This window comes from Neolamprologus multifasciatus, chromosome 4, assembly GCF_963576455.1.
Source record: "Neolamprologus multifasciatus chromosome 4, fNeoMul1.2, whole genome shotgun sequence".
NCBI lineage: Eukaryota > Metazoa > Chordata > Actinopteri > Cichliformes > Cichlidae > Neolamprologus > Neolamprologus multifasciatus.
Window position 1 is genome coordinate 22,719,893 of NC_140442.1, and position 26,597 is coordinate 22,746,489.

Genomic DNA, 26,597 nt, shown 5'->3' on the forward strand with positions numbered 1-26,597 from the left:
CACAGGGTTCAAATTAGAAATAAACTGACTATTTATCATTTTAAAAGTTCACTATAAACTATCGTCATTTTAGGGAGGATCCTGTTGCCTCGATTGATGATTGTTTATATATATTTAATAATTTAAAAAAGAGAATAACAAGAGGTTAAAATTTTAAACTAAATTAAAGCTAAAATAAAGATACAATATAATTTTTCATGCTGGTGTTATGAGGAGATGGGAACTGTAGAATAAATACTTGCTAGCAGCGCCTCCATTGTAGATGACTTTTACACAATGTAACGATGGGGGGCGCTGGTTCTCTGAAATCCTCAATGTACAGAGGAGTCTTCTGATAGAGTCGTGATTGGTCCTGGTTTCTGTCTCCCTATTGGCTTAAACAAGACAGAAACCGAGATACCAGTATGTTTACCGTTTTACCATAATTTTGTTTGTGGGTTGTTTTTTTTTTATTATTTAAATGTTTTGTTTGTGTTCATTTCGTATTTTTGTTTTGTATCGTTTCCTTTTTAGAGTCCGGCGAGCTCGTTTATTAAATTCTGTCATGGCCCTTTAAAGGAACTGCACGCTGTGCGCATAACGCATGCGTATTGGGGGTGAGCAACAGCTCCTGTGGAAAACAACAACAATCGTTAGAGCAGAGCAGAGCAGCAAACAGAGATGGTTCCGTAAAGCTCAACTCTTCTGGTCCTTACCACTGTATTCAGTCCAGCTGCTGCTATTTCTACTGAAGCTTTATACGTCGATGGTGCCGAACCCATGAACCTGGCCAGTCAAAACGGAGACGCTGGCGGAAGCCAGCTGCTCTTCGCCAACTTTAACCAGGACAACACGTAAGGCAGGGCCGGGGAAAGTGGCTTGGGATCGGATGGCCTGTGCTGTGAAACTAGCTAATGCTAATTAACCCAGCTTGGACTTGTCTGGACGCCTAGCCGGGTCACAGGAATGGATTTGAAATCTCCTAGATGTGGTTTTTGTCATGCTAGAAAAGACTATCAGTAGGCGTCGTGTTTTGGGTCTTTTAAACTATCCATTTACTTTTTATTTTATCAGATGCTAGCATAGCTTGCTAGCTAGCATAGTGTTTTGTGGTCCGAGGCTAACTAGCAACATGCTCGTAAATTAAGTGTGCTGTAGACGCATATTTCCTACGGGTAATTGTAATTACTTATTTAGGCTAGCTGTAGATAGAAATAGTAAAAGGCAATTCGATTTTTCTGTGTTTTGGACTCATTACTGGTGAACAGCTGGAAGACTGCTGGAAATTGTTGTAGGAAATTGTGACTCGAACTGGGTCACTGTATTTATTTTAATATGATTAAGATAGACATGTCGAATTTAAACTCGGTCATATACTAAATTTGCCGGTGTTTGCTCTCAGCAGCAGAGGCCTGGTATTATTGCAACACAGCGTTAGTCGTGTGATCACAATCACACTGAGACCACAATGACCAATGTATCTAGGGTACGCGGAGTTAGCCGAGATCACTGAAATTAGACCGAACCCCCCTGTTTTTCACTGTGTAGACTAATACAATGTGGCTGTAACAACGACCACAGAGTGCATTGTTATTCAGTGTATGTCTGTGTGACACCGTGCTTGGTCACTGCCACGCTTCCTTTCTGTGTTATGTACAGGTCCTTAGCTGTTGGCACCAAATCAGGATACAAGTTTTTCTCCCTGTCCTCTGTGGACAAATTGGAGCAGATTTATGAATGTAGTAAGTATAAACTGACCAATGTTCTGGCTTTCTACTACCATCTACTCACCCGTTTGTTTGTTTTCCTCATCCAATCACTAAACAGAATGCACACACAATAGTTGTATGCAGTTAGCTGTTTTGTGTTTTGTTTTAAAGGCATGCATTTTTTTTTTTTTGGTTTGTTTTTGTGAAAGTGCAACTTGGGTGTAATGGTGGTGGTAATGGTGCACGAGGCTGCATAACATGAATTTCTTTCCAGTAATTTAACCACACATGTGTATGCTAATGGCGTAGACAGAGTAGGCCCCTGTTGCGGTGGTCCTCGATGTCGCTCTTCCTTTGCCTCTCCAGTTAGTCTTCACGCCCAGGCACAGATTCCATCTGTGCTACCTATGACTGACGGCGATCTACTGCACACTGTAGAGCTGAAGCAACGTTCAACAGGTAGATAATCGGTCCATGCGGCGTAACGCGAAAAACTGCACAGGGGAAGGAGGACACTGCAAGGTTTGCCTGTTATAAAATGGCCGACTACCTTTACCAGCTGCAGTCTGAAGCAGTCCATCTGCAGGACAGACTCGCTGGAGAGGCTGCCAGATATACCTTTATCTAGTTGTCCAGATGTAGTTGGCCATTGAGGTATTTGCAGCACAGCAAATTTGTTTTAAGTTAGTTGGCTTTAAAGGTACTTGTCTTATAAAAACTGTTACTTCATTGCTTAATTATATTTTATGAGGTATTACTGCATTTGTTCCTGTTAGTTTGGAGTCACTATACCACTAGTGCAGTGCTTTTACTTTAAATAATTAATGAAGTATGTCTGCCCTTACCTCTCACTAGTATGCTTAAGCATCAACCATCCTCCTTGTATATGGACAAAGGTTACAAATGATTTCTGCTGCATCCCGTTTATTCACCTATATGTTGTATTCTGACTTTTTTGCTAATTAATTTATATTTAAATACCAAAGAAGAAGACGGGAGTAGGTGATTTAAGAGAATGGGAAAGCCATTTCTACAATTTCTGAACAGCGCTCGTTTGACTCTTTCATGAAACAAAGTGTTAGAGGCTAGCTTTTTGTTTGTTTTTTGCACCCTAGATAAAAGAAGGAAAGACGTTCACACAGTCTACCTATAAAATGCAAAACTATCCACATCTATACTTCTTGAGCAAGACCAGACAGATTCCAGCCCACTCTGTATTTTTGGATCATTCCCTGGAAGTCCCTTTCTGACCACTGGAACTGTGCATGCTGCAGTTTCACCACAGACCTCAGACTTGCAAGCAGATAAACACTGACCCTTTTTCCCCTGTGTGTGTGTGTGTGTGTGTGTGTGTGTGTGTGTTGCCCTCCCTCTGCAGAGTTCTGGACTTGGAGAGATGATGTTTAGATCAGGGGTGGAATACTCCAGGCCTCTAGGGCCGGTGCAGGTTTTAGATAGCACCCTGGGTCAACACACCTGAATCAAATGATTAGTTCATTACCAGGCCTCTGGGGAACTTCAGGAAGTAATTAAGCCATGTAAATCAGCTGTGTTGGGTCAAGGACACACCTGAAGCCAGCAGGACACCAGCCCTTGAGGCGCCCCCCTCCCCCGGTTTAGATGAAAAGCCCTGAGTTGCATTGCATACCAGGAGTTTTCTTCTTGGCCTCACCAAACCAATTTTCACTCGCCACGTGGACCGCTTGGCTTCCTACAGCTTGTTCCACTCTTCAAAATGAAAATGAAAATAAAGTTTTAAGGATCATGATTTGAGACACTGGAGGATAAAAGGTATTACAGAGGCGCAGATGCAATGAGACCTAACGCGACTTCCATGGAGTGATCTAAAAATAGCAGCCACGCTGAAGATGGTCAAAGAGAGAATAATCGGGGGGGGTTCACCAATATCCCCAGTCCCAGAATGTTTTGCTCACATTTCATACACACTGTTACATGGTGCACATTCAGCATGGTCAGAGTTTAAAACTACGAGTAATCTGTGCAAGTAATAATTTTTCCCCCCTCCCTCTTGCTTTTGTATTTCCTCTGGCTTTGAGACAGCAACCCATACCGGCTGCTGTTGAACCCTTTTGTTTTCAAATGTCAGCCAATCAGAAGACAGCTTCCTTAAGTAGTGGTTCTCCTGTTTGTGGCATGTCCCGCTTCCACAGATGTGCCCCATATTCCACCAATGTTATTAATCATCACTAAAACAAAGGATCCAAGCTGAGTTTTAAGTATGATAGCAGTAGAAAAACATGAATTCAGCTTTCCTTCATTTAGTAGTTATTTCAGTTATCAGTGATGCTACTGTGGTTATTTGTTCCACTATAGGTGGATGTGTATATTTTGAAGTCTGAATCACACAAAATAACTCGAGTAGAGTCAAAAAATAAAGATTTAGGGTAGACACATTGGTGTAAATCTTTAGCTATGAAGAAAATCAGGAAGTGAAGAAGCAACAATGCGTAACTCAATTAGCTTAACTAGGAAAGGGGAAACAAGGTAGAGCTCACCACAAGGAGGAATGGGGAAATGCACTCACTGGCAGCAGATATAGGTTACTGTTTTTAACATTTGGTTTCACTTCACCGATTAAGTATTTTGAGTTATTTCTTCTGGATGGTACGGGCTACGCTAACAACAGCGTAGCACGTATTTCCTTTGTTGTATTTTTGACACTGCCCCCTGGTGACAGTAAACGGGTATGTGGGGCTGCACAGCGCTCTATGGCACCTACAGGCTACAAATGCACTATTATGCTTGGAGCTTTATTCCTTTGCTCGTCAGCTGATTATTTATTACAGTATTGTAGTTATTATGGGATGCTTTAATGTCTAAGCCCAAATTGTCAAACTGTTTAAGATGATCTAATTCTTTAATCACATAAGTGATTATAAAATGTCAGAGCACTGATGAAATAATAATTTTGTGTCCGTCTCCTGCAGCTGACACTGAGGATGTGTGCATTGTGGAGCGTCTGTTCTCCAGCAGCCTGGTGGCTATAGTTAGTCTGAAGGCCCCCCGGAAGCTCAAAGTCTGTCACTTCAAGAAGGGAACTGAGATCTGCAACTACTCCTATTCAAACACTATACTGGCTGTGAAGCTCAACAGACAGGTAGGCCAGGGGTCGTTTGCAGTGTTCATGAATACGAAGAGGCTTATTTGCCCTCTAATGACGACTTTGTTTGCTAAGTACACACAAGTTGATGTTGCGTGGTTCCTCCGCAGAGGCTGATTGTGTGCCTGGAAGAGTCGCTCTATATTCACAACATCAGAGACATGAAAGTGCTGCACACTATTAGAGAAACTCCGCCTAACCCTTCAGGTGAGTCTGAAGAAACAGTCTGTCGTCATCATATAAATAGGAAAATATAGTGAATGTAATATGTGCTTTTTATAAAAGTTTACCTTTTTTTTCCACTTTACATGTATGTGCTTGTATTGAGCCTCATCATGAATATTTAGAAATGTACAAATCTAGTTTTGTCCTTTTCGTGTGTCAGCGAATCGGAATCATTTTAAAATGAAAGGGAAAAAATCTTGGGCTTGGGCCTCCATGACTGTATGTAGATCTGGACTGTAGCACAGTTTAAAACGAATGAATAAAACTAATCAAAAGAGAATAAAGAGCTGGAGTAAAAGGACCATCTGTTCAGTAAGCCTAAGATTCATACGTAGCTATTCAAAATTTGTTTGCAGAGTACGATTCAGATTTGTGCGTAACGTGTGCTCACGCGGTTTATGAGTGAGGCCCACTGAAAGCAGTAATATGACTTTCTCGTATCAGCTGAGAAGTGCCTCCTCTTTCATTTTCTCAGTTTATTTTGAACAGTGTTGTTTTGTCTGCCACTCTCAACACTAAGACTTTTCTTTTCTTCTCCTTTTTTCTTTCATGTTACCGATACCATTGTTGTAGTTGGTTGTGTTGACACGTTTTGTTTTTTCTCTCCATCTTTTTTTTACTGATTAGTTTGTCTTTGTGCTCGTATCTCTCCAGGATTGTGTGCCCTTTCCATCAGCAATGATAACTGTTACCTGGCATACCCAGGCAGTGCTACGATAGGAGAGGTCCAAGTGTTTGACACAGTCAACTTGGTAAGTGAACCCAGACAATGATACTTTATGTGCTCCTGTTTTTAAATAAAGCCATCATCATGATTTATTACAATAATTTTCCGGGGCATACGCTTGCTGTGCTACAGTAGTGTTTCAGTTTCTGATGAATGTCTGCGTGGATACTCAGTCGTCCAGGTCATGGTAGCTTTGAGTGCTTGAAAAGAAATCAGCTGGATTTCTTTAGGTTCATCAAAGAGGCTTCCTCGGTTTTAAAACTACTTGGGCTGAGAGGTGTTTAACACCTAGTGGGGGTTTTCCACTAAGGGTTGTTGTTAATCATCAGCCAAGTTGTGAAAAAAGACTGGGTCATTACCATCACTGAGCACCGAAGTGTGAAACCTCTGTGAGACACTGCCCCGCCCAACCATTGTGTGGCTGCTGAGGTCTCCTGAGGCACAGTGTGAGTGCGAGCGGGGGTTGAACAGCCTGTAACAGCAGATGTAGTCGCTCTAGTCGGGGCACAGAGCCGTCTGCCTGCAGAGAGCTCTGTTGTCAGATGGAGGCGGTGCTGTTATTGGTCGGTCAGCCAGCTGCAGTGAAGAACCACAGTTATTACTTTTAAAAGCGTTGCTGGTTAATTCAGCTGTCGCTCCCGGATTTAGTCAACCAATCACCATTCAGCAAATACTTAACTCATGCGCTTCCAGCAACACACAGTGATGGAGGAGTCTTGGAGGACTGCATGGCCCCTGTGACTGACCGGAATCACAAACATGGTTAATTGATGGTCTTTCATAGTGGACGTGGATGACCTCCTTTATTTTTCCATCTTCTCGGCCTAAAATGTGAACATTTGCATCTTTGAAAGGGCGACCTTTGTCTTTAAAGTGCAGGCTTAGAGTTGAGTCTTTTCCTCTTCAGCTGGTTCTCCTGTGTTGTCTGAAGGTGTTTCTGGGCCTGAAAGCAGGTTTGTAAAGTAGTTAATCTGTGTGTCGTTTTCCAGAGAGCAGCAAATATGATTCCAGCCCACGACAGCCCATTAGCGGCTCTGGCTTTCGATGCTACTGGAACTAAGCTGGCTACAGCATCAGAGAAGGTAGTTCAGCTGCTGTGCGGGACATTACCCTGTCATCTCCGCAGCTAATTTTGTTTTCCACATGAGGAAATGAGGATTTTGATTCTTGCATCCTGTAATAGTGTTGCAACTCTGTACATATTTTGTGCCTTTTTTCACTTCCTCTCAGGGTACAGTCATCCGTGTCTTCTCGATCCCAGAGGGACAGAAGCTCTTCGAGTTTCGACGAGGAGTCAAGAGGTAGACGGCTCATGCACTGCAGTTTTGATTCTTCGTAACATCTGTGCACGCTTTTGTACGTGTTTACCATCTCCTCTGTGCACGTGTGTTGCCGTGCTTGTCTCCTCAGGTGCGTTAGCATCTGTTCGCTGGCGTTCAGTATGGACAGCCTGTACCTTTCTGCCTCCAGCAACACAGAGACGGTCCACATCTTCAAATTAGAAACACCGAAGGAGAAGTATGTGTACGTAGCTGTCTGTCTTTGGATGGCTTGTTTCGTAGCCACTTATCAAGCTGCTGCTTCCTCCAATGAAAACATGCATCTCACATTCTGTACGTGTACGCTCAGGCCAGCCGAGGAGCCCACCACATGGGGAGGTTACCTGGGGAAGGTCTTGATGGCGTCCACCACCTACCTGCCTTCCCAAGTCACGGAAATGTTTACCCAGGGGCGAGCCTTCGCCACCGTACGTCTACCCTTTTGCGGGCATAAGAATATCTGCGCCTTAGCTGTGTGAGTACACGCTTTCCACACTCGCAGTGAGCACAAATGCAGCACTGCGTTTGAGACATTATGAAATTGTTACTTTTCTTATCACGCCAGAGAAAGGGGGGAAAAAAAAAAAAAAAGTGAAGTAGCGTTGACTGAATTTACAATCACAGGTCATACAAATTTTCTAGCACATTTTATTTACGTTGCACTTTGATTGTAGGAAGTTTTAAAATACTGACTGATTTTAATCTTTGGTCACCTTTGACCTATTTTTTTTTTTTTCAATTTAAAGTTGTAGCGAGTAGTATTAATAATTAATTAGTATTAATAATAATCAAAATAAGTTTATACAAGGTGGTTTTCCTGAGGATGTGCAGGCTTCTGTCACTCTGCCTTTGTACCACTTTGTATGGAGAGCTGAAGTTAGTAGCATTTCCATAATAGGTCCTGAGCTTCTGACAGGCACTTAAAATAATGCAAATACTTGAGTAATGTAACATCCGTCATCTCTGCCACTCCTCATCTGTGTGCCAAGGAGTCAGAGGAGGAATCTAAGAATAGGAAACTGGAAAATATTAATGAGCTTGTAGGATTCTTATTAGCTGCTTGGTATGTCACATCTGGTGCTGAAGAGGATAAATGTGATTGACGTGTTGGATTGGATTTGTGGATCTTTCATGAATCTCCATTTTTAATTGTTAAAAATTAGGATTCAGAAGACTCCCAGGTTGCTTGTAGCAGCGGCTGATGGCTACCTGTATATGTACAACCTGGATCCACAAGAGGGAGGCGAATGCACACTAACGAAGCAGCACAGGTAACACAGCATTGGCAGATTGTGGCTCGCTTTAGCTGGTAAGGTAAATTTTGGGGAGTTAAACTGAGGATTTGCGTCTTTGGCTTCAGGTTAGACGGGAGTACCGAGCCCCCCAATGAGATCCTTGAGCAGGGGTCACATGATCGCCCACTTGTGGCCCAGACCTACAGTGCTGCTGTCTCAAAGGGTAGGTGACACAGTATTGATATCTTTTTTTCTGATTGGGGAAAAAAAAGGCAATAGGTAAATAAAAACATATTTCTTTTTTGTAAAGATGGCTGTTCTGGAGCGACTATTTGTAATTAAGTTGTGCAGAAAGGCGGGACAAGTTTGGAAGTGATCCAATCAGAAGAAATCTCCTCAATGTTTGACTTGTGAACTCTTGTTTCGTAGGTTACTGTGAAGAGCAGGGCGCTGTGGGAGGGGTGGGGCTTGACGACGACCTCAGCGACCTACGCTTAGAGGAAGACAACGAGCAACCGCCGCTCATCCTCGAGACCGAGTGACTGGACTGATGGCTGTACCCACCGATCAGAGGGCTCCTCTGGTGCTGCTAGAGACACGTGACCCCGAAAGGGGCGTGGACAGGATCAAAGATAGAGGCGGGGAGGGGGGAGTGTCTTTGTTTTTCTTTTAAAGTGTTCAAGAGCCTGTCCGCCAGTTTGTTCATGCATCCGTCCGTTCACATACATGTCTTCTTTTTTCTTTTTCTTTTTTCCTTTTTCCTTCCCCCCCTTCTCTCCTGCGCTCCCTTTTCCCTCAGTTTAGCCTGAGCAGGCCAAACTGAAGCTTTGCATGTACATGTGCCAAAAGCTCAAGTGTGAAAATGAGTATCTGAGAGTGAGTGTCATTTAAAAAAAATAAAAAATGTAGCTGTGTCTCTGTTGAAGACACACTCACACACACAGCGAGCCCTGTGTGTGTGAGTAGAAACTAATTGTGTAAGTGCCTCTCTCCCCCGCTGTGATGGCTTTCTTATGTTTGAGAGGGGCGACCTTTTTTCATTGGCTGAATAAAATCTTCTTTCACTTGTTCAATCTTAATCGAGGGTGTGTGCTATCTTTTCTGACCCCTTCCCCTCTCTCTCTCACGCACACACACACACTGTCCTGCAGAGGGCGGGGCATCAGTCTAAGGTTTTTGGCATGAGGCAGAGGTGTTGACGAATATATGTGTTTGTTTGTTTGCTTGCGTGCGTGTGTGTCCTCGGGCATGTACATTAGCAAACCATCTAGTCATAAGCTTTTACACCTGCCCCTGTTCACTTTACCTCATCCAAACAAGGGGCTCAGTGGACCTTCTCCTGCCCTCTCCTCCCTGTCCTCAGGCCTGCAGTCATTGGTTAATTTTTAAACTATCAATCTTGGGTTTTTTTAAAACTACATAGCTAATCATAACCAATGATGTGTCATGCGTATGAAAACATGCATGGTGTTGTTGATGTGGTACTGTGTCCATACATCTAAGCGGTGGTTGGTGATGATCGACGAAGAAAGGCAGGAAGCTCGCCGGTCTCCTCTTAACAACTCATCCTACTGTATCTTACTCTGTACATTATTAGATGTGGCGAGATATCACTGTGTCACGCAGGGATAGTGAGTATTTGGCCAACGAGCAAGCTGGGCATCGTCATTCGATTGTGATCTGGAGGTCGGGCTGAGCCTCATCATCTGGTCCGGGATGCTGCATGATTCCCCAAATAATCCTTTTCAGTGTGTGAAGCCACCAAGTAAGGATTAGATGTGGGAGTTTGGAGTGTCGGGCATTTTCTAATAATTTTGTATAAAATGTGAAACATTCATCTGAAACTAAAATAAATTCATGTTGATGTATGAAGTTAAGTGCCTTTTGTTCTTGTTGCACTGGCATCTTGCGTTCATTATAAAGAGCATCTTAGGCCAACTGAATGGGAGGATGTGTTAGCCAGCATCACAGCTACTGGAGCAATAGAAGTCAGGTAAAATCCAGTTTTTATTTTATTTGTTTTTAAGCATTGGAGTTTTATGCTTTTAGGTGTTACCACATAATTTCAGACATCCTCTATCCTACACTGTAATATTACTATAATATGTATGTGAAAGAATGACTCCTGTTAAGCAGAAACCTTTGACCCACAGACCAGAACGCCCGAGTGAGAGCAGTGTGCTGTAACATAACATCGCATCTTAAAAAAAGACATGCCTCCCATCTCAGTTTTATGCCCTTCCTACTAAAAGAGCATGGGAATGTGTGCATGCTCTGTACATGTCAGCGCTGACTTCATGTGGGACTCGAGCCCTGCCCGTGTAGGTGAAAAATAATTTTTAGCTTTCCATTGCACAACCACATGTGGCTTTGTTTTTATAGTACCCCATGTTGCTCATATGTGATGTGGGTTCCCCTTTCCAACTGCCTCAGTCAGAATAGGCTTTTTTTCTTTTCTTTTTTTGGGGAGGGGGGTAATGCCAAAAGCCATATTGTCAAAGTTATCCTGACAGTACAAAAGCAATACTTACACCCTTTTTCCACATGACATAGCAGCCAGGTGCTGAAAATCAAATGCACTTCATTAACTGATCATCGGCAAGTGTGAGCACCTATAAAAGGAGAATTTTTTGGCACTGTGTGTTAATACAATGCCACGAACTTGAACTTCAAAGTAGTCCAGAGTTAAATATTATGCAGTGGGACGATGAGCTGAAGAACAGCAGCAAATCTACAACAGGATGGTGCTGCAATGGTCCAGTGAAAGTCCAGACCTCAACCTGATCGAAATGTTATGGTGAGACCTTCAGAGAGCTGTGCATGAACAAATGCTCCAAAACCTAATTTTTCTCTGTATTATCGTAGGCACCTTGATGCAACTGTTGTTGTGATTTGGTGCTATATAAATGAAATTGAACTGAATACATTTCATGTAATATTTCAGGACGTGAAGGAGCCATTTGTCAGAATCTTTTGTAGACACTTTAAACGCTACCACTTTAAAGGAAAGTCGACCAAATCTGAATCACCTTCAAGGAAAAATAAATAAATACAATAAGATACAAATTTTCTGCTACTAGAGTAATAATGTGCTCAAGAACTTGCTTCATTGCAGCTTATTGAACTTTGCAGCAGGTCACACACACTCACACGCGAGGGTGGACTCTATCCTTGACGTGAGACCACAGCTTTAGCCACTCCTTCCTCGAGGGCTTATGCACCAACGATGAGATGATATAAATCACATTCCACGTGTACAGAAGAACATTTCAAACATTTTTCTGCTATGTTAATCGACAATACAGGATCTAAAAGTTTTGCAAAACTTTAAGAGCAACAACCAACAACCAAAGCCCCAAACCCGATGTTCCACAAAAACACATACAGTACATTTATGGCACATCAGCAAAAACATCAACAGCATGCAGGCTATTTCCTAAGACTACACTGATTAAGACTATCAGTGATGTTAAAGACTCTTGATAGTTTAAGACCTTGTTCACCACTTCCTGTCAGGGTCATCTCTGCCATTTCAGCCTGTTCCTCAGCCTCGTCCAGGTCATGGACGGTCTTCATGTATTTAAACAGGCTGCTGTTGGCCTGCTATTCTTACAGAAACACACAAATTAGCTTGCCAGCTCCAGCCAGCACCAACCTTCTTCCACCTGGAAACACACACACACACACACTGTCTGCTTTCTTTCACTCATGTCACATGTCAAATCTTAAACCTTTCTAAATAACATCATAATATTTTTTAAAACACTGGGAAAATATGGCACATCCTCAACTTCCAGTGAAGCTTCAGCCTCCTCCAGAGTCATCTGCAGCTCCTCTTTCTCCACCTCCACGTTCTTCTTGGCTTGTGGACGCTGCGGCCTCCCTCCCCAAGCTGACGGTCAACTCCTTGATCTCCTCTGAAAGTAAATGGCACAGAAATAAAAAAACAACAACAGTTAACACAGAGGATCATATTTTCCTTTCTTCAAATGCTTGCAAGTTATGATCAGCTGTAACTGGACAAGTTAGAAAGCACCTGAGAGGGTTTTGTTCTCCTTGCAGACAGTCATCAAGTGATCCTGGCTCTCCGTTTCCAGCATGTAGATCTCCATCATGTAGGAGCGGCTCTCCGTCTGGCTGTTATCGAGTTCCTTCTGGCTCCACTCGGCTGCCATCTTATCGAAAACTCCCGGCTTCTTATCCAGAGCTGCCGCGTTGGACTGCTTACACAAAGGCAGACATAGCAAACTCAGTTAGTTAGATTCATTATTATTATTAATTGTTGCTGATATATCATTACAGAAAGCATTAATATAATAAAGAAGTGCATTATCCACACAAAAGGTGAGGATAACTGGATCAGAAATTAGTTGGGTAACTAAGTTTCTAAGTAATAGCTTTGAATAATCAGACGTTCCAGCATTACTCTTGTTTCCGGTGCTGTTGAAAACACTTTGCTTGTTTATTGGAATTTTGCCTCTTGACTGCTCTCTGCTGGATTTGTTTGTTAACAGCTAACCTCATGTGCATGACCTCTGCCGTGTAATAGCCTCTGGTGCTTCTGTGTCCTGTCCTGCCTTGTTTATTACAGCTAGTCTAAAACATTAAGCAATATTAAGGCATCATTCAGGGCTGCACAGATTGAGATTTTGTTTTTGTGCTTGTGTACCTTCTCTAGGTCTATAGTGAAGTCCTCCGTCTCTCCCTGCAACCTCTGCTTGACCTTTTCCAGGCTGGCAGCTCTGGCCTGAGCCGCCTCTGCTGCCTCCTCAGCCTCCTCAGCCTCCTGGAGATGCACTGCAAGTTTGCGCCTGGGAGAGAGTGGGAGGAAAGAACCAGAGTGGAATTTAAATTAAAATTTTATCACTGTCATGATTCTCTTTTTTTTTTATTCTTTTGAACCTACTTGGTCTCCTCCAGCTCCTCGGTGCGGCGTATGGCGTCTCATACTTGCTCCTCCATGTGGTGACGTCAGCAGTGAGCTAGAACACAAGACACTGGATCTCCCCACGGGATTCTAACTCCTCATCCGTCAGTTGTAGATTTTATGTTTATCTGAGGTCTGATTGTCATTATTTTAGGAGGCAAATGCATGATGCATCCAGCTCAACAAGGAACAGTAACACATGCATCCACCTTCTCACCAGTCAGATGGATTTTGGCAGCACTGAGCTCTGTCTGAGTGCGCTCCATCTCAGCCAGGCGAGCGTTTGCCTCCGACACGCTGTCCTCCACTTTGTGGGCATAGGCCTCAGAGTTCATCTATAAGAGTGGCTGAGCGTCTATGTTTGTGGCTGTTTTATTTTGAAAGAGTTAAGCACACAAGAGTCTAAAGATCTAGCTTTGCTTTCTGAGCAGCTTTCACAGTGACGTTGAGATCTCCCGCTTCTTCCGGTCTGTCACTGAGGTCCACCAGATCTCGTGACAGCTCTGCTCTCTGCTTCTCTACCTAACAGGAAAACAACTTGACTCTCTAGCTGTAGCATAATGTCACATGTCTGCGTATTTTTACTTGAATTCATATGCGTAGTGGTCAGGTATGTATCACGTTTGGACTGAAATAGACTCTCAAAGATGAAACTGCTAGGTAAAGCTGTGATACAAGCTGTCCATGTACCTTGGCTCTCATGGCTCGTTCAGCTTCCAGCTCCTCCTCCAGCTCCTCGATGCGTCCCTGAAAGAGGATAGAAAACAAATAAATGCGTGCATAAGCACTCACAGCAAAAACCTTGCGTCTTTAAAGCCAGACTATTAATCATCACTGCTCTTTATCCTCTTTTGCTTCTCACTTTCCTATTTCCAAATTTTCGCATTGCAATGCTTCTTTGCTCCCATCATTGTAATTTTAGCCATCCGGTTAGCTTTCGTTTGCTTTCACCAAGCTTTAATCTTTTTTTCTCTTCACTTCCAATAAAAGTTCACTTTTATCAGTGTATTTATTAGAATTTATCCTGTAGCGTAAAGATGCTATGATTCTTTTAGGAGTGACCAGGATGGACAGGATTACATCAGAGAGACGGCTCCGGTTGAGGTTTAGAAGAAGGTTTGGACATGTGCAGAGGACAGATAGTGGATATGCGTAACAAATGAGGATGCTAGGGATGGGGTGAGACGGAGGCAGATGATGTGTGGCTCACCCTAACGGGAGCAGCCAAAAGAAAATGAACAATCCTCCAACTGTTGGTAAGACATTTAATGGATGAATAGAAATTTAAGCTTCATAATGATGCCGTCAGAGAGGTCAGATGACCACCAGACTCAGAGTGTTGGAACTTTCTGTGTAAACAATAGACCAACCAGTACAGCCATCTGTGCTGCTAAAAATAATTTACAATTGTAGTTCAGATTTTGCATAAATAGCATCTACAACTGCTAAAGTGTGCATCTTATACGGTGCTTCTGACACCCTGTTAGCCCTGACAGAAGAAGGAACAGTTTCAAATAACCCTTATTAAGAATATAGTGAAAATAAAAAGCTATCGTAGTTTCACCAACCTGGTGTTCTTTGAGTTTCTGGGTGAGCGTGGTGCTGAGAGCTTGCTCATCCTCCTCCTTCTAGTTCGTGTTGATAATTTCAAAGTCTCTCCTTTAAACACACAACAAATGGACACAGCAGAACATGAAACAGGGTCCATTTCCACTGACAGTTTGTAGATAACAGGAACATACACAGATATATGTAGAAATGGTGTAAACCTTTTTCTTCTTCTATGTTATACTTACAGATGAGGTCAATATGATGAGACAAAAGCATGTATCTATAATGTCGGGCTTTAAATTTTGAGATGAAGACAAATTTTAGTTTACTTTTACATTAGGCTTTCAAGGAAGAAAGTTATGTTTATCAAGCGCAAGTGTCCAGGAAATAAATGTAAATCTGCATGTGTGTGAGAGAGAGAGCACTCTTGTCTCCTCTCTCACTTTTCATATGCCAGCTCCCATTCGTCAAGTGGCAGGGTGCACTCTGGACAGGTCACCAGCATTTAGTCATAACCTTCAAATTCTGCATCAAATCTCCTGGTTTTGTGGTTATTTGTCCAAATGTCTGCAGGCACAGAAAATGCAAATGAATGGAACAAATGAGCTACATCTCATCAGCTGCTACTTTCCCGTTCCCTGTGCCCTTAACCTGTTTCTCCTTCTCAGTCTTGGCCAGTGTAGACTCCAGGGAGTCCAGGTCTCTCCTCAGCTTATGCAGTTTCCCCTCTAGCTGCCTTCTCTGGTTGTGAAGAGACGCTGTGTTGCCTTCTTCTTCTTCCAGGCGCTCATTTAGATCCTAAACTCACAATTGTTTGTAAAAAAGAAAAAAAAGAAAAAGAAAAAGAAAAAAAAGACTTTTTGTGGATTCCAAGAAATGAAAAGGTCTAAATAATAATGACCTCATAGTTTTTAATGAGTATTTGACCTTGTGTATGTGCTAAACATATACAAGGCCATTTTGCTAGTTATCCCAACATTAAATTTTACTTCATTTATATTCATATATACTATATACTGGCGATACAAGTTATTATTACTGACAAAAAATCCCCTTTATCCTGTTTGCTGCTGTATTACTGCAGATTATACCAAATGGCCTCCACTGAGCTCTACTGGTAGATGCTAAAGACGTCTGCAACACAGTAAAGTTCCTGTATTGCAAATTACCTGCACAGTCTCCTCCAGCTGGACCTTCTGGTGCATCAGCCGTGTGCAGCGCTCCTCTGCATCACCCACTGTGTCCTGCTCCTGCAGAGAGACAAAGGCACAAGAGAAACAAAGCGATTTAAAGATGTATAATATGTATTATCCTGATGTAACGGCAACACATGGGAAGGACAAACATTGGCTCATAAGCATCCTTTACATTAAAGAAACAACAAAGGCATCAGCCTTTTATTGTATTGGTTGTTTTACTGTGCTACTTTGCAGAAAAAAGATTTCCAATATACTACAGGAATTTAATTTGCAGGACTGTAAATGTAGCATAAATGCACAGAAACATCTGCTAAGCAGTGCTGTGTGTAGACATAATGATCTACTTACTGCAGCCAATGACAGGGCAAGGTCATTCTTCTCTTGTGACAGAGTGACAAGCTTTCTTTCCAGATTTTTAATCTTGCTCTGCAGTCCTTTCACCTTCTCCACTGCCACCCTCAGCTCCTCCTTAGCTTTGAAGGTCTCTTCCTGACATCTGACCATCAGCAGGGGCTTCACCTGTTGGCACAAAGCAGGAAATATGATGATGAAAATATAATGATGATAATTAATCATTTGTCAAGAGGAGTAATTTCAAAATTTGACCTTAGTGTAGAGTTTCCACTAACCCCAGCAGCGTAACTGGAGGAACTTCCTCACATTGTGCTGGATACCCATCAGTGCAATTCTGCATAACACGCGCCACATAAATGCAGAAAGAACAACCAAAACAGCTACAGTACTGTGCATGCACGCATATACAAACAGATCCACACACTGAGGGTCGATCCAGCATCTTCTTAAACTCAATCCTCATCAGAAATCCTCTAAGCCGAGCCTGCAGCATGGTTATGATCTCTGCCAGCCGCTCATCACGCATGTCCTCCAGCTTTGCCAGGATGCCCGCATGGAAAACAAAATCCTGGCAGGATGGGAGGAAAACACGGACAAGCAAAAGATGGAAAAAAGAAAGACAAAGAAAAAAGGAAATGATAGAAAAAAAGAAGACTTATGGTCAGTCTTTGGATAAACAGTTTTGAACATATTACAGACAGTATTATACTAGTACTACAATATTATATACTATACTATATCTGTACCAGATGCCAATAGTAGATAGTATTTAACAGTCATAATCATCACTTATGCTTTTTGAAGATTTAAATCATAAGGAAATTTAGCCAATATATGATTTCATTGAAGCGAAGGAATATTGTAGCAAATTATGACAAACTTTACCTTTTAATAAACTTGATTCATACAACATACACATCATGTGTTCACCACTCTGTTAATCATAAGGCAGGTGTGCTTGTTTCATACTTCTGGGTCTTTGTAATAGTGGTGTACCTTGGAGTGGCTCCATGTTATCTAGGCCGATGGAATTTAGGATGAGCTCAGAGGCCTTCTTGTTGTCAGCAAGTCCCTTGAGGATGATGTGGGTGTTGAGGATTAGTACAGAGAAGAGCAGAGAGGGAAAAGAGTATCAAAAAATATGATCACACTCAAATGATTGCTTTATTTTATTTTATTTGGCGCTTTATTTATAGCGCCAAATCACAACAACTTTCACCGCAAGGCGCTTTATATTTTAAGGTAAAGAGTCCAAGATTGAAGTGCTCTGTTGGGATCGAACTAACTATACTCCAGTTACATTGTGTATGTGTATATACACTAGAATGATTGGGATAAATACAGATGTAGTTAGACCTTGGTTTGAACTCTGGGTTAGGAAATCCTTTCCCTCTAACACCCCACTACAGGCATGCTGGTGCAGGATGAGAAGACTGTCTGTCACACCTTTGCAACACAAACAATAAAGAATGAAATCACGAATACCAAAATCAGATTTGGAAACTAAAATTATTCACCAATGTCTATGACAGTGGTTCCCAGATTCATCACTGTTTTTCACATTAAAGCAAAACTTACAAAGACTTTTAGCCGCTGACTTGACTTCTTAAACTCAATGGGCACAATGCAGCGAACAAAGTGGGGAGGAGTGCTTCGCGGGGTGCTCATCAGCTTCTTGAGTTGTTCCTGTTCCTGTTGTACATAAGTAGTTAAAGGTAGACTATGAGCAATCTATGACATTTGCATTGTTCTTATTTCTTGAATTTTATGTTTTGTATTGTCTTTAAGTCCTTTTTTACCCTCTGTTACTTTATGGTTATCGTGCAGTATCTGCAGATGTGTATTTGTTCCTGTGGCTGTGTGAGTTGCTCTGTAGAATTTGGAGACGGTTTGGAAGGAAGACCCTTTTTTCTGTTTCTTGGATCCTCCGGAAGTGTCCTTTTCTTTGAAGAGAAGGGCCAGCAAGGGGATTGACGACTTCTGGAAGAGTCCCCTCTGTCTCACTCAGGGGGTCTTTGTTCTTCGCTGTTATATTGTAGCCCACCTATGAGAGGTAAAAACAGCTTAAAGTCCCACATTAGCATTGATTTCATTGACAGAAGCATTTTGAAATAACTTTATTCCATCATATACACGTTCGGAGCCATTCGTGTATTTACCAGCCAGTAATCTCTTAAGAAGTACTTGCAGTGCCGACATAGTGCATCAGTGGGCCTTGGCCAATTTCTTCCCCCCTTCTGGCTTGAGGAAGCTGGAGGACTTGCCCAGGTGGTTTTCATACAGAGCTGCTGTGAAAGTTGCAGCTGTTGCTTTTGGAAACGCACACTGCTCCTCCAAGATGGAGAAAATCCCAATAGGCTGGAGGGGGGGATAAAATACATTAAGGTGGAAATAATGCCCCCTGAGTGCACACAGCGTTTCTGAGAGTATGTTTGCGTTACCCTCTGCAACAGGTCCAGGCCAAAGTCGATAAAGACCCTCCTACTTGTACTCTTCCTGCTCCATGTGGTGGTTAAAGAACTGCTGCAGCTTCTTGTTGGTGAAGATGATGCACAGCTGCTCAAAGCTGTTGAACTGGAGACAAAGCACAGAGCACGACCCTGCGAGCTGACAAGAGGAAGTAGCACATTGTAGCACATTCTGATCGAGACCACTCTGCTTAAAGCTTACCTCAAAGATTTCAAACCCAGCATTGTCCAGCACTCCTGTGAAGAACTGCCGCTGCATCTCGGTGTCCAGTGTCTTATTAATGCGGGTCACCATCCACTTGAACATGCGGTCATAGGTGGCTTTTACCAGAGCATCGATGGAGCACACACACAGGTCTTGGTTCTGACTTGAAAATTCAAGCTCAAATTGGGTTATCTTTAAAATGTGAATGAGTCCATCGGCTCCTTTGTTAAATAAGTAATTACAAGGACCTTTAGTACTGAAGTGATCTCATAGCTTTGGTCACAAACTCATTGCCAACCTTGACGCGGGGGCGTGTTATGCCCTTCTGCAGTTCCCCGGAGTTGATGGCCATGAGGTGGGCAACTTTGTCAGCCACTTTAGAGGAGAGAGAGGACAAGGATCTAATTACACAGCTGAAAAATAGGTTGCTGCCAAGACTGTGATTAATGGAAGCAAAAAAAACAATATGCAGTGGATGAAAAAATATTTGGTTGTACGTCAAAATGGAAGGGCATGTTTTAGGAGAAGGAGAGAGCTAAAAAGAGAAGAACTGGGGTAGACTTGAGAGAGAGGTAAACTTTCTGTTCCCTCAGTGGAGACACAGCAGCTTGCTCCTCTCTGGGTTTCTGTTTGAACTTCATGTTTCCAAATTGTATTACGCTTCCGGTCAGTTTGTACACGGTCATCGTCTCCTCAGGAGTGAAGCCCGGGACATCGAAGGCCTCCTGTGGAGACACGAGCAGAGAGAACAGAGCGTACTGGTAACAGAGTATCACAATAAAGCTGTACAAAAAGAGGCAACAGCACCATCAACAGTCCAGTACGTTTGCATAATCAAATGTTATATACAAACTCTGAATGAAAGATAAAAGCTTTCAGTGTGAGCACAATAGTGAGCAGTGAGCAGCAGCTCCTCGCCGCCGTCCACGTTGTCCACCAGAGTGACTCCCTGACACACCCACACTGTTCCGGGTAAGGTAATGATACTTTACCTTTTTGTTATAATGAAAAGAGACACCACAGTTACTACACTACAAGATTTGATAAAATATTGATTTCTTAAAGTATGTCCTTTAGACTCAAAAAACAAACTTAAACTCATCAGCACACCCAAATACGTTTAGCTGTACCAAAAAAAAATAGAAATAAAACTGTTTATGGCCTGCTACAAAAAAAAAAAATCCTTGAATTAAAGTTTAGCATTAGGGGTGTGGTTACTTTGATCAGCAGGTATATAAAAACAAGGAGGCTAGCTACTAGCTGTCTGCAGTCCTTCGTCACAGATAAATTAGACCACTAACTGGTGCTTTATTTGCCTTTTTGAGTTTTTAATGCAATTACACGATAGTTAAATAAATGGGTCCATAGTGTAGTAAGGTTTATACATTTGCTTGGTTCAGTTTCAGTCAGCCACACAAGTCCACTTTGGGGTTCTGTTAGCATGAGCATTGGGTGCAGGTAGCCAAGACTAGCTGCTTTTTCTTAACTGATAAGTAAATACCCTGTTGTAACTGCCCCTAAGACATTTGTCCTCCAGGTTTGGTGAATGAAACTGCAAATTTTCAGTCTTTTAATAAGTAAAAGCTACAAACAGTGGTTTTGCCTTTTCATGAGGTTTGCTAGCTAGATAGCGCTAGACCCACTTGGCTAAACATGGTGACTTCTGGTTCCAAGTAAAGTTACTGGTTCAAAATGTAAAACAAGAGTCCACAAATCAACAGATGGTGTCACATTGGCTACATCCATCTGAACTGCTGAACTATACTTGTATTTTAGTATTTTTCAGACATATTAAATTTGTGTTTAGCCACTATTTGGAACTGTTTATCCAGAGCTTTGTAGCGGTTTCACATATTGATATGCATTATTCGCTGTCTCCCTTCACATTTTCAGTCGTGTATTGCTTTACTACTACTGCTTTTGGTGGGTTTCACTATTTTCTTTTAGCTCCCTGAGTCTTAAACCTAACATAATTACTCCAACCATGTTACATTACTGAGTCAGCAGTCTACTTACTTGCTGACTACTTTTCATTTACTAAAGTTACAACTTATTGAAGTAAATGCATTTAAAATTCATTTTAAATTTATTCCATTGAATTAGCTGAGCTACACCTCGAACTCTCCACTTGCTACCTTACAGCTGCACTGGTATCTCCTGCAAGTTTTCATGTTGGGAATCAGTAATTCAGGTGACACTTTTTCAAAACTGGGACTCTAGAAAGCTTAAAAAACTGATCCTATTAAAACAGATTTGGTGGCTCCACAGTGTAATGGCTAACACATTTGACTAACACACAAAAGACCCCTGGTTTGAGACCAAGAAGAGGAACAAATCACAAGATAGTGTATTCTTTTTGCTGGTCTTACGCCTGGATAAATGTATGTTGTGTCACAGGGGCAACTGGTGCAAAATTTGTCAACTCAAACATGTGGATAAATTCACCACCATGACCCCTCAGGAAAACAGAGAGTAGCCACAAGAACATATCTCTGAGACCCAGGGATAGTCTGTCCTTCATGATATCCCAAAATGATTTAACGTAATAATATTTTTATTTTTTTCTGGTAACATTCCTTTTTATTTTATGAGCATTAAAACTGTGGAAATTAAAAATGAAAGAAATACATTTCAACACAAAAAACATGTTTAAAAAGAACTTCTCTTAGTCAAGCTTTTTGGTTAAACTGCATTCAGCAGCTAACAGGCACCTAAAGCTGTGCTGTTATGTCACCTCATGATGTGACAGAAGGCTAAGTGAGGCGGAAAGGATTTTACTCAGAATTGTGGAAAGTGAGTCAGACTTATTGCTGTCAGGGGATGGGGTGGAGGAGGGCCAAACATCAGAGCAGGAAGGTGTGAGCTCAGAGAAGGACATACCAGCTTTTGAGAAGCCTGCCCAGGGACAAAAACGTGACACCAGGAATCCATTATATTGTGTAAGCTAGGGTACTTGGGTCTGGATGGAGGATATCCGAGTCATACTGTGAACATACACATGCTAAAAAATGCTTTCGGTTTTAAAGATGCCTTCAGATAGCAGCACCTTCTTGTAGTTTTATGTGCTTTGGCTCATTTTTTTCCTCAAAAAAACCTGGTTGCTTATTAACTGTTTGATGTAATCAAAGAGCCTCCAGTTTTGGTGGTTGTGGGCAACAATGTCCTACTTTAAATTTTTCATATTGTAAACTTTTTTTAAACCCAATTTTAGGAGGTTTGAAACAGAACTAATATGGAAAGAAGAGCTGGAGTTTAGTGCACCTTTGGGAAATATATTAATTATATAAATCAGCAAAGCAAATAGTTTAAGAAACCAAACTTTTATTTTATTGTATGTGTGTGTGTGTTCCACCTCTACACATTGCAATGTGAAAAAACGTTAGAGCCCTATCTTACACGATGCTTTTTATCTATAATGAGCGGCGAGCGTTGTCAGTTTGTCCCTGTTCAGGCTCCTTGAAAGCTGGTTTGTTGTCCTCTGAGCTTTCACCTTCCCGCTCTAATGTCTGGCCCTCCTCCGCCTCATCCCCTGACAGCAAGAAGTCTGACTCCCCTTCTACAGTTCTGACTAAAACCCTTTGTTCCTCATTCAAACCTCTGCTTTCTGAAGCACAGACATATTGCAATGGGAGTTAGTAAGTCCTGCTGTCCACTGTTCAATTAAACTTTATTTATATGGAGCCAAATCACAACAACAGGTGCCTGAATTTGCTTTATGTTGTAAGGTAAAGACCCTACAATCACACAGAGAAAACAGTGAAAGAACACTTAACTTCCCTTGCTGCTGTAAAATGTGGAAGCTGCACTGCCCGTCATTTTGAAACCTCCACAAATGTGGCATCAATAGAAAGCCCAGGATCTCCTCTTGACAGTACAGCAGGAATTAATGATGATTGATGTCATGTAGACTCATGTCTACTACAGAGGACAAGAATAAATTGCTGGATCTTGGCCTAATAGGATTAATAATCTCCTAAGAGTGAAACTGCATATATCCACACAAACGAAGCCTTTGCTTTTAAAACCGCTACAAGTGTTTTAGTTTTTAAAACGTTGAATTTTAAATTGTTATTTATTCATTTTCTTGCATATTAGCATGCAGCATATGACATTATTAAAACATGTTTTTTTCCCCCAGTCTGTCGTTTCACATTCAGTCATTTTAATTCCATCCACTGCAGATTTATCTGCTTTACCTCTGAGCTCTGGCTTCGTTCCAGAGAGGAGCTGGTAGAATATGTGAGATCCTCTCTCGGCAGCCTGCTGGGAAATCAGTCTTGATTTTTCGAGCAGATCTAGCACCAAGACAAACGCAATTCATAAGGGCCCATTTATCCAAATTATTTTCATTTCTCACTTGATGTTTTGTCACGGCGTGACATCTTCATGTCACGGATGACGGCACATAAAAAGCAAGGCATGTTATTTTTAACAAGGCCCCCTGACACTGGCAAGCCTGATCAGAAGTAATGCAAGAGTAACATCCACTCACAGGTCTCAGTGTCAGCGCCAGCCGGCTTAGCTGTGGATGAGGATGAACTTTCCTTAGAAGGAAAACAGACGCACATATTCGGAAACAATTTTTCTATTTCATTTCATGCGAGACATTAATAGTTTATCTGATTATTTAAAATCTGATCCCTGCAAATTGCAAGGAGTTGTTGTTCCTGATGGGTTTACCAAATGCCTCCAACACTGGGTTGGCCTGTATGATCTGGTCCTCCACTGAGCCCTGGAAGCAGCAACATTCAAATAACCCATTATTTGAGCCTTGGAGTCTGAGGCTTTGCTTCCAGAGGCTCCAAAACTGGCAAAGTACTGGATAACCTTAGTGTTTTCAGTCCTGCCTGCACCAGATTCCCCACTGATAGGAAAGGACCAGAGATCAAAAGAACGGTGTGATTACACGGTGTACATGATTTTGCAGGGAGCTCAAACTCGGAAACAGGAGCACACGTGTTATCCTTACGTGATCAGCATAGACTGGTGCTCGCGCTCTGCGACGACAGGACATGAAAGGGGGCAGACAAACAGAGCGAGTGTGAGAGAGGAGAGTAATTGCTGCTGATTTCCCTCTGAGCAAATCAGACGACTGGCGATGTTCTCCGTCAGCACTGTGAACAACACAGACAGCTGTCCCGATGCCACATAATGGCCGCAAAACCTTTTTCTACTCCCCTAACAAATCATCACACGGCACACTGATTACACACCTCCAGCAACTGCCGTCTTAAAACGTACAACTGCGTAACGACAGGCCACTTGCACGTCTCTGCTCTGTCAGGAATGGAGAAATGATGAGGAGGAACTTAATTGCGTTTCGTCCCCTTGTATATCTGGGCCAGTTTAGCTCCATAGATAGGAAGCCATTTATATGGATTGACTGTCACACAGAAGAGACCTTTGCAGGTCCAGAAGTGGGTTTAAAGGTTTAAGGATGCTCGGTCAATGATGTTAAAACATGATGGAAAGTTTTTCAACTTTGTGGCACCTTTACATGTTGATGATATTTCCTGTACTGTGTTAAAAAAATAAATGTTACATTTTTAGTGTAATTCAACCTCCTGTATGTAAAACCTCATGTATCAGATATGATACATGAGGTTTTTGTATACTTTTGATAATTCTAAATCATCAATGTATCATCATAATTGCACAATTTATTTTTAAGCAGTACATTGCAAATGAAATGCCAGATGTAGCAAATATGACACAAATTAATAATCATATATGAAAATGAGCTTCCTCCGAAGGGTAGCTGGCCTCTCTCTTAGAGATAGGGTGAGAAGTTCGGCCATCTGGGAGGGGCTCAGAGTAGAGCCGCTGCTCCTCCACATCGAAAGGAGCCAGTTGAGGTGGTTTGGGCATCTGACAAGGATGCCTCCTGGGCACACCTCCCCACCGGGAGGAGGCCCCGGGGCAGACCCAGGACACACTAGAGAGATTATATCTCTCGGCTGGCCTGGGAACGCCTTGGTGTTCCCCCGGATAAGCTGGAGGAGGTGGCTGGGGAGAGGGAGGTCTGGGCTTCTCTGCTTAGGCTGCTGCCCCCGCGACCCAGCCCTGGATAAAGCAGATGAAGATGGATGGATGGAAACTAGTATTTAATGCTTTTTTTTTGGTTTCATCAAGGGGTTCAATAAACAACCCATTTACAAAAAAATTGCATTTTTTTTTTTTTGTTTTTTTAAGCTTTACTGGGATAAACATAAACGTTTTTCCTTTCCAGTCACCTTTCTCACTCACTATGTATTTATACACCTCTCTGCATTGAATCATATCTGTTATTAACCTCTGTCTCTCTTCCACAGCATGTCTTTATCCTGTCTTCCTTCTCTCACCCCAACCGGTCGCAGCAGATGGCCCCGCCCCTCCCTGAGCCTGGTTCTGCCGGAGGTTTCTTCCTGTTAAAAGGGAGTTTTTCCTTCCCACTGTCGCCAAAATGCTTGCTCATAGGGGGTCATATGATTGTTGGGGTTTTCTCAGTATGTATTATTGTACGGTCTACCTTACAATATAAAGCGCCTTTTGGCGACTGTTGTTCTGATTTGGCGCTGTATAAATAAAATTGAATTGAATTGAATAAACATGAAATTAATGTATACTGATACTTGCGAGGCAGATGCAGATGGGCATCAGCTAGTTTATGGGGGGAAAAGAAGTTGTCACGTCTTACAATTCTTAAATTAAATCCTTATTATTCTTATTAGTAGTAGGAGGATTTTATAGTTCACAAATAATACATCACAAACAATCGTGTTTACTAATTGGTTATTATTTGGTTGTAAACATGAAAAAACTATTATAACAAATATCAAATGGATAATAAATTATTTTTAAAGCATACATGAATATTATTTGAATCTTTTTTTAATGAATTTACATCTGAAGTTGAGCTTATTAAGGACTTTGTAAAGTATAAATATGCCTTTTGGCCCTTATCCTCAAATCCACACAGATTCACAGCGCAGTGAATAATCTTTATGATTGATTATGATTGATGATTGATGGGAAACATATTGAATAACACATTGAAAAAAAAAGTAATAAAATTCTCTAAGTTACAAAAGACTTTTCTGTTCCTATACTGCTTTTTTTCTATGGTTTGACTGCTTTTTAATGGTGCTGTGGATTACTCAGTGCTGTAAAGCTTGCTTATGTAGATCCTTGTGCTACATAGTGGCGGTGTAGGTTTTCCGAGACGCGGCTTCGTTGAGGAACGTGTGATCAGCGATGTCACTGGCTTGGTAGAACTTAGGCCGTTTCATCTGCTGGACATCATCCTGCCTCACTTTCACCGTCTGGTTAGAGAAGATGATAACAATAAGAATGTCGTCCGTCATCTTTGACCCAGCAAGGGCGCTTGATTTCATGTGGTTTATTCATGACATCTAGCCCTCCAGGGGGTCCACATCATCCCTGCAATCACCTTTATAGACACCAGGCTTGCTTGCTGCCGCCAACATACTCAACCTAGTGACCGATTAGCCTGCTCACCCACTGACTTCATCAGAGAAAAACTGGCAGTTTAAAGAAAGCAGAAGCAGAGTTGTTAATTGGAGTGAGAGAAAGGATAGT

General features: G+C 42.0%; 1 protein-coding gene and 1 pseudogene across 6 annotated transcripts; one reads left to right on the forward strand and one right to left on the reverse strand.

Moving 5' to 3' along the window:
• The first annotated feature begins 564 nt into the window (after positions 1-564).
• wipi2 (WD repeat domain, phosphoinositide interacting 2) lies at positions 565-10,192 on the forward strand. 5 transcript variants are annotated; one of them, XM_085157587.1, is made up of 13 exons: positions 565-833; positions 1,639-1,721; positions 1,998-2,147; positions 4,637-4,806; positions 4,920-5,016; positions 5,689-5,786; positions 6,751-6,843; positions 6,992-7,062; positions 7,172-7,285; positions 7,391-7,555; positions 8,244-8,351; positions 8,441-8,538; positions 8,745-10,192. In XM_085157587.1, exons 1-13 carry the CDS (start codon positions 760-762, stop codon positions 8,855-8,857), a joined length of 1,434 nt encoding a protein of 477 aa, XP_085013713.1. In that variant the 5' UTR covers positions 565-759; the 3' UTR covers positions 8,858-10,192. The 5 variants fall into 5 exon arrangements, with proteins under 5 accessions (XP_085013713.1, XP_085013714.1, XP_085013715.1 ...); XM_085157588.1 differs by having other exon boundaries at positions 7,172-7,279; XM_085157589.1 differs by having other exon boundaries at positions 2,055-2,147.
• LOC146520446 (myosin-16-like) lies at positions 9,071-26,463 on the reverse strand (annotated as a pseudogene). Its single transcript, XR_014873793.1, has 33 exons — positions 26,196-26,463; positions 24,635-24,645; positions 24,288-24,420; positions 24,233-24,248; positions 23,989-24,014; positions 23,790-23,883; positions 23,636-23,751; positions 23,512-23,552; positions 23,141-23,314; positions 19,918-19,982; positions 19,620-19,744; positions 19,293-19,420; positions 19,017-19,183; positions 18,788-18,920; positions 18,535-18,704; positions 18,216-18,390; positions 17,945-18,032; positions 17,702-17,792; positions 17,354-17,451; positions 17,065-17,086; positions 16,769-16,914; positions 16,599-16,680; positions 16,341-16,511; positions 15,963-16,043; positions 15,404-15,591; positions 14,811-14,901; positions 13,933-13,989; positions 13,648-13,764; positions 13,427-13,577; positions 13,222-13,377; positions 12,985-13,126; positions 12,352-12,535; positions 9,071-12,232 (listed from the first exon to the last, which is right to left on the reverse strand). The product of XR_014873793.1 is annotated as a myosin-16-like (transcript).
• Positions 26,464-26,597: the final 134 nt, after the last annotated feature.

What these genes read in the sequence shown, in the direction of transcription:
- wipi2 (XM_085157587.1), top strand. Translation starts at nt 760, where the DNA reads ATGAACCTGGCCAGTCAAAACGGAGACGCTGGCGGAAGCCAGCTGCTC. An exon ending in CTGTGAAGCTCAACAGACAG is followed by an intron (nt 4,807 to 4,919) that starts GTAGGCCAGGGG and finishes GTTCCTCCGCAG; the next exon opens with AGGCTGATTGTGTGCCTGGA. An exon ending in TTTCGACGAGGAGTCAAGAG is followed by an intron (nt 7,063 to 7,171) that starts GTAGACGGCTCA and finishes TTGTCTCCTCAG; the next exon opens with GTGCGTTAGCATCTGTTCGC.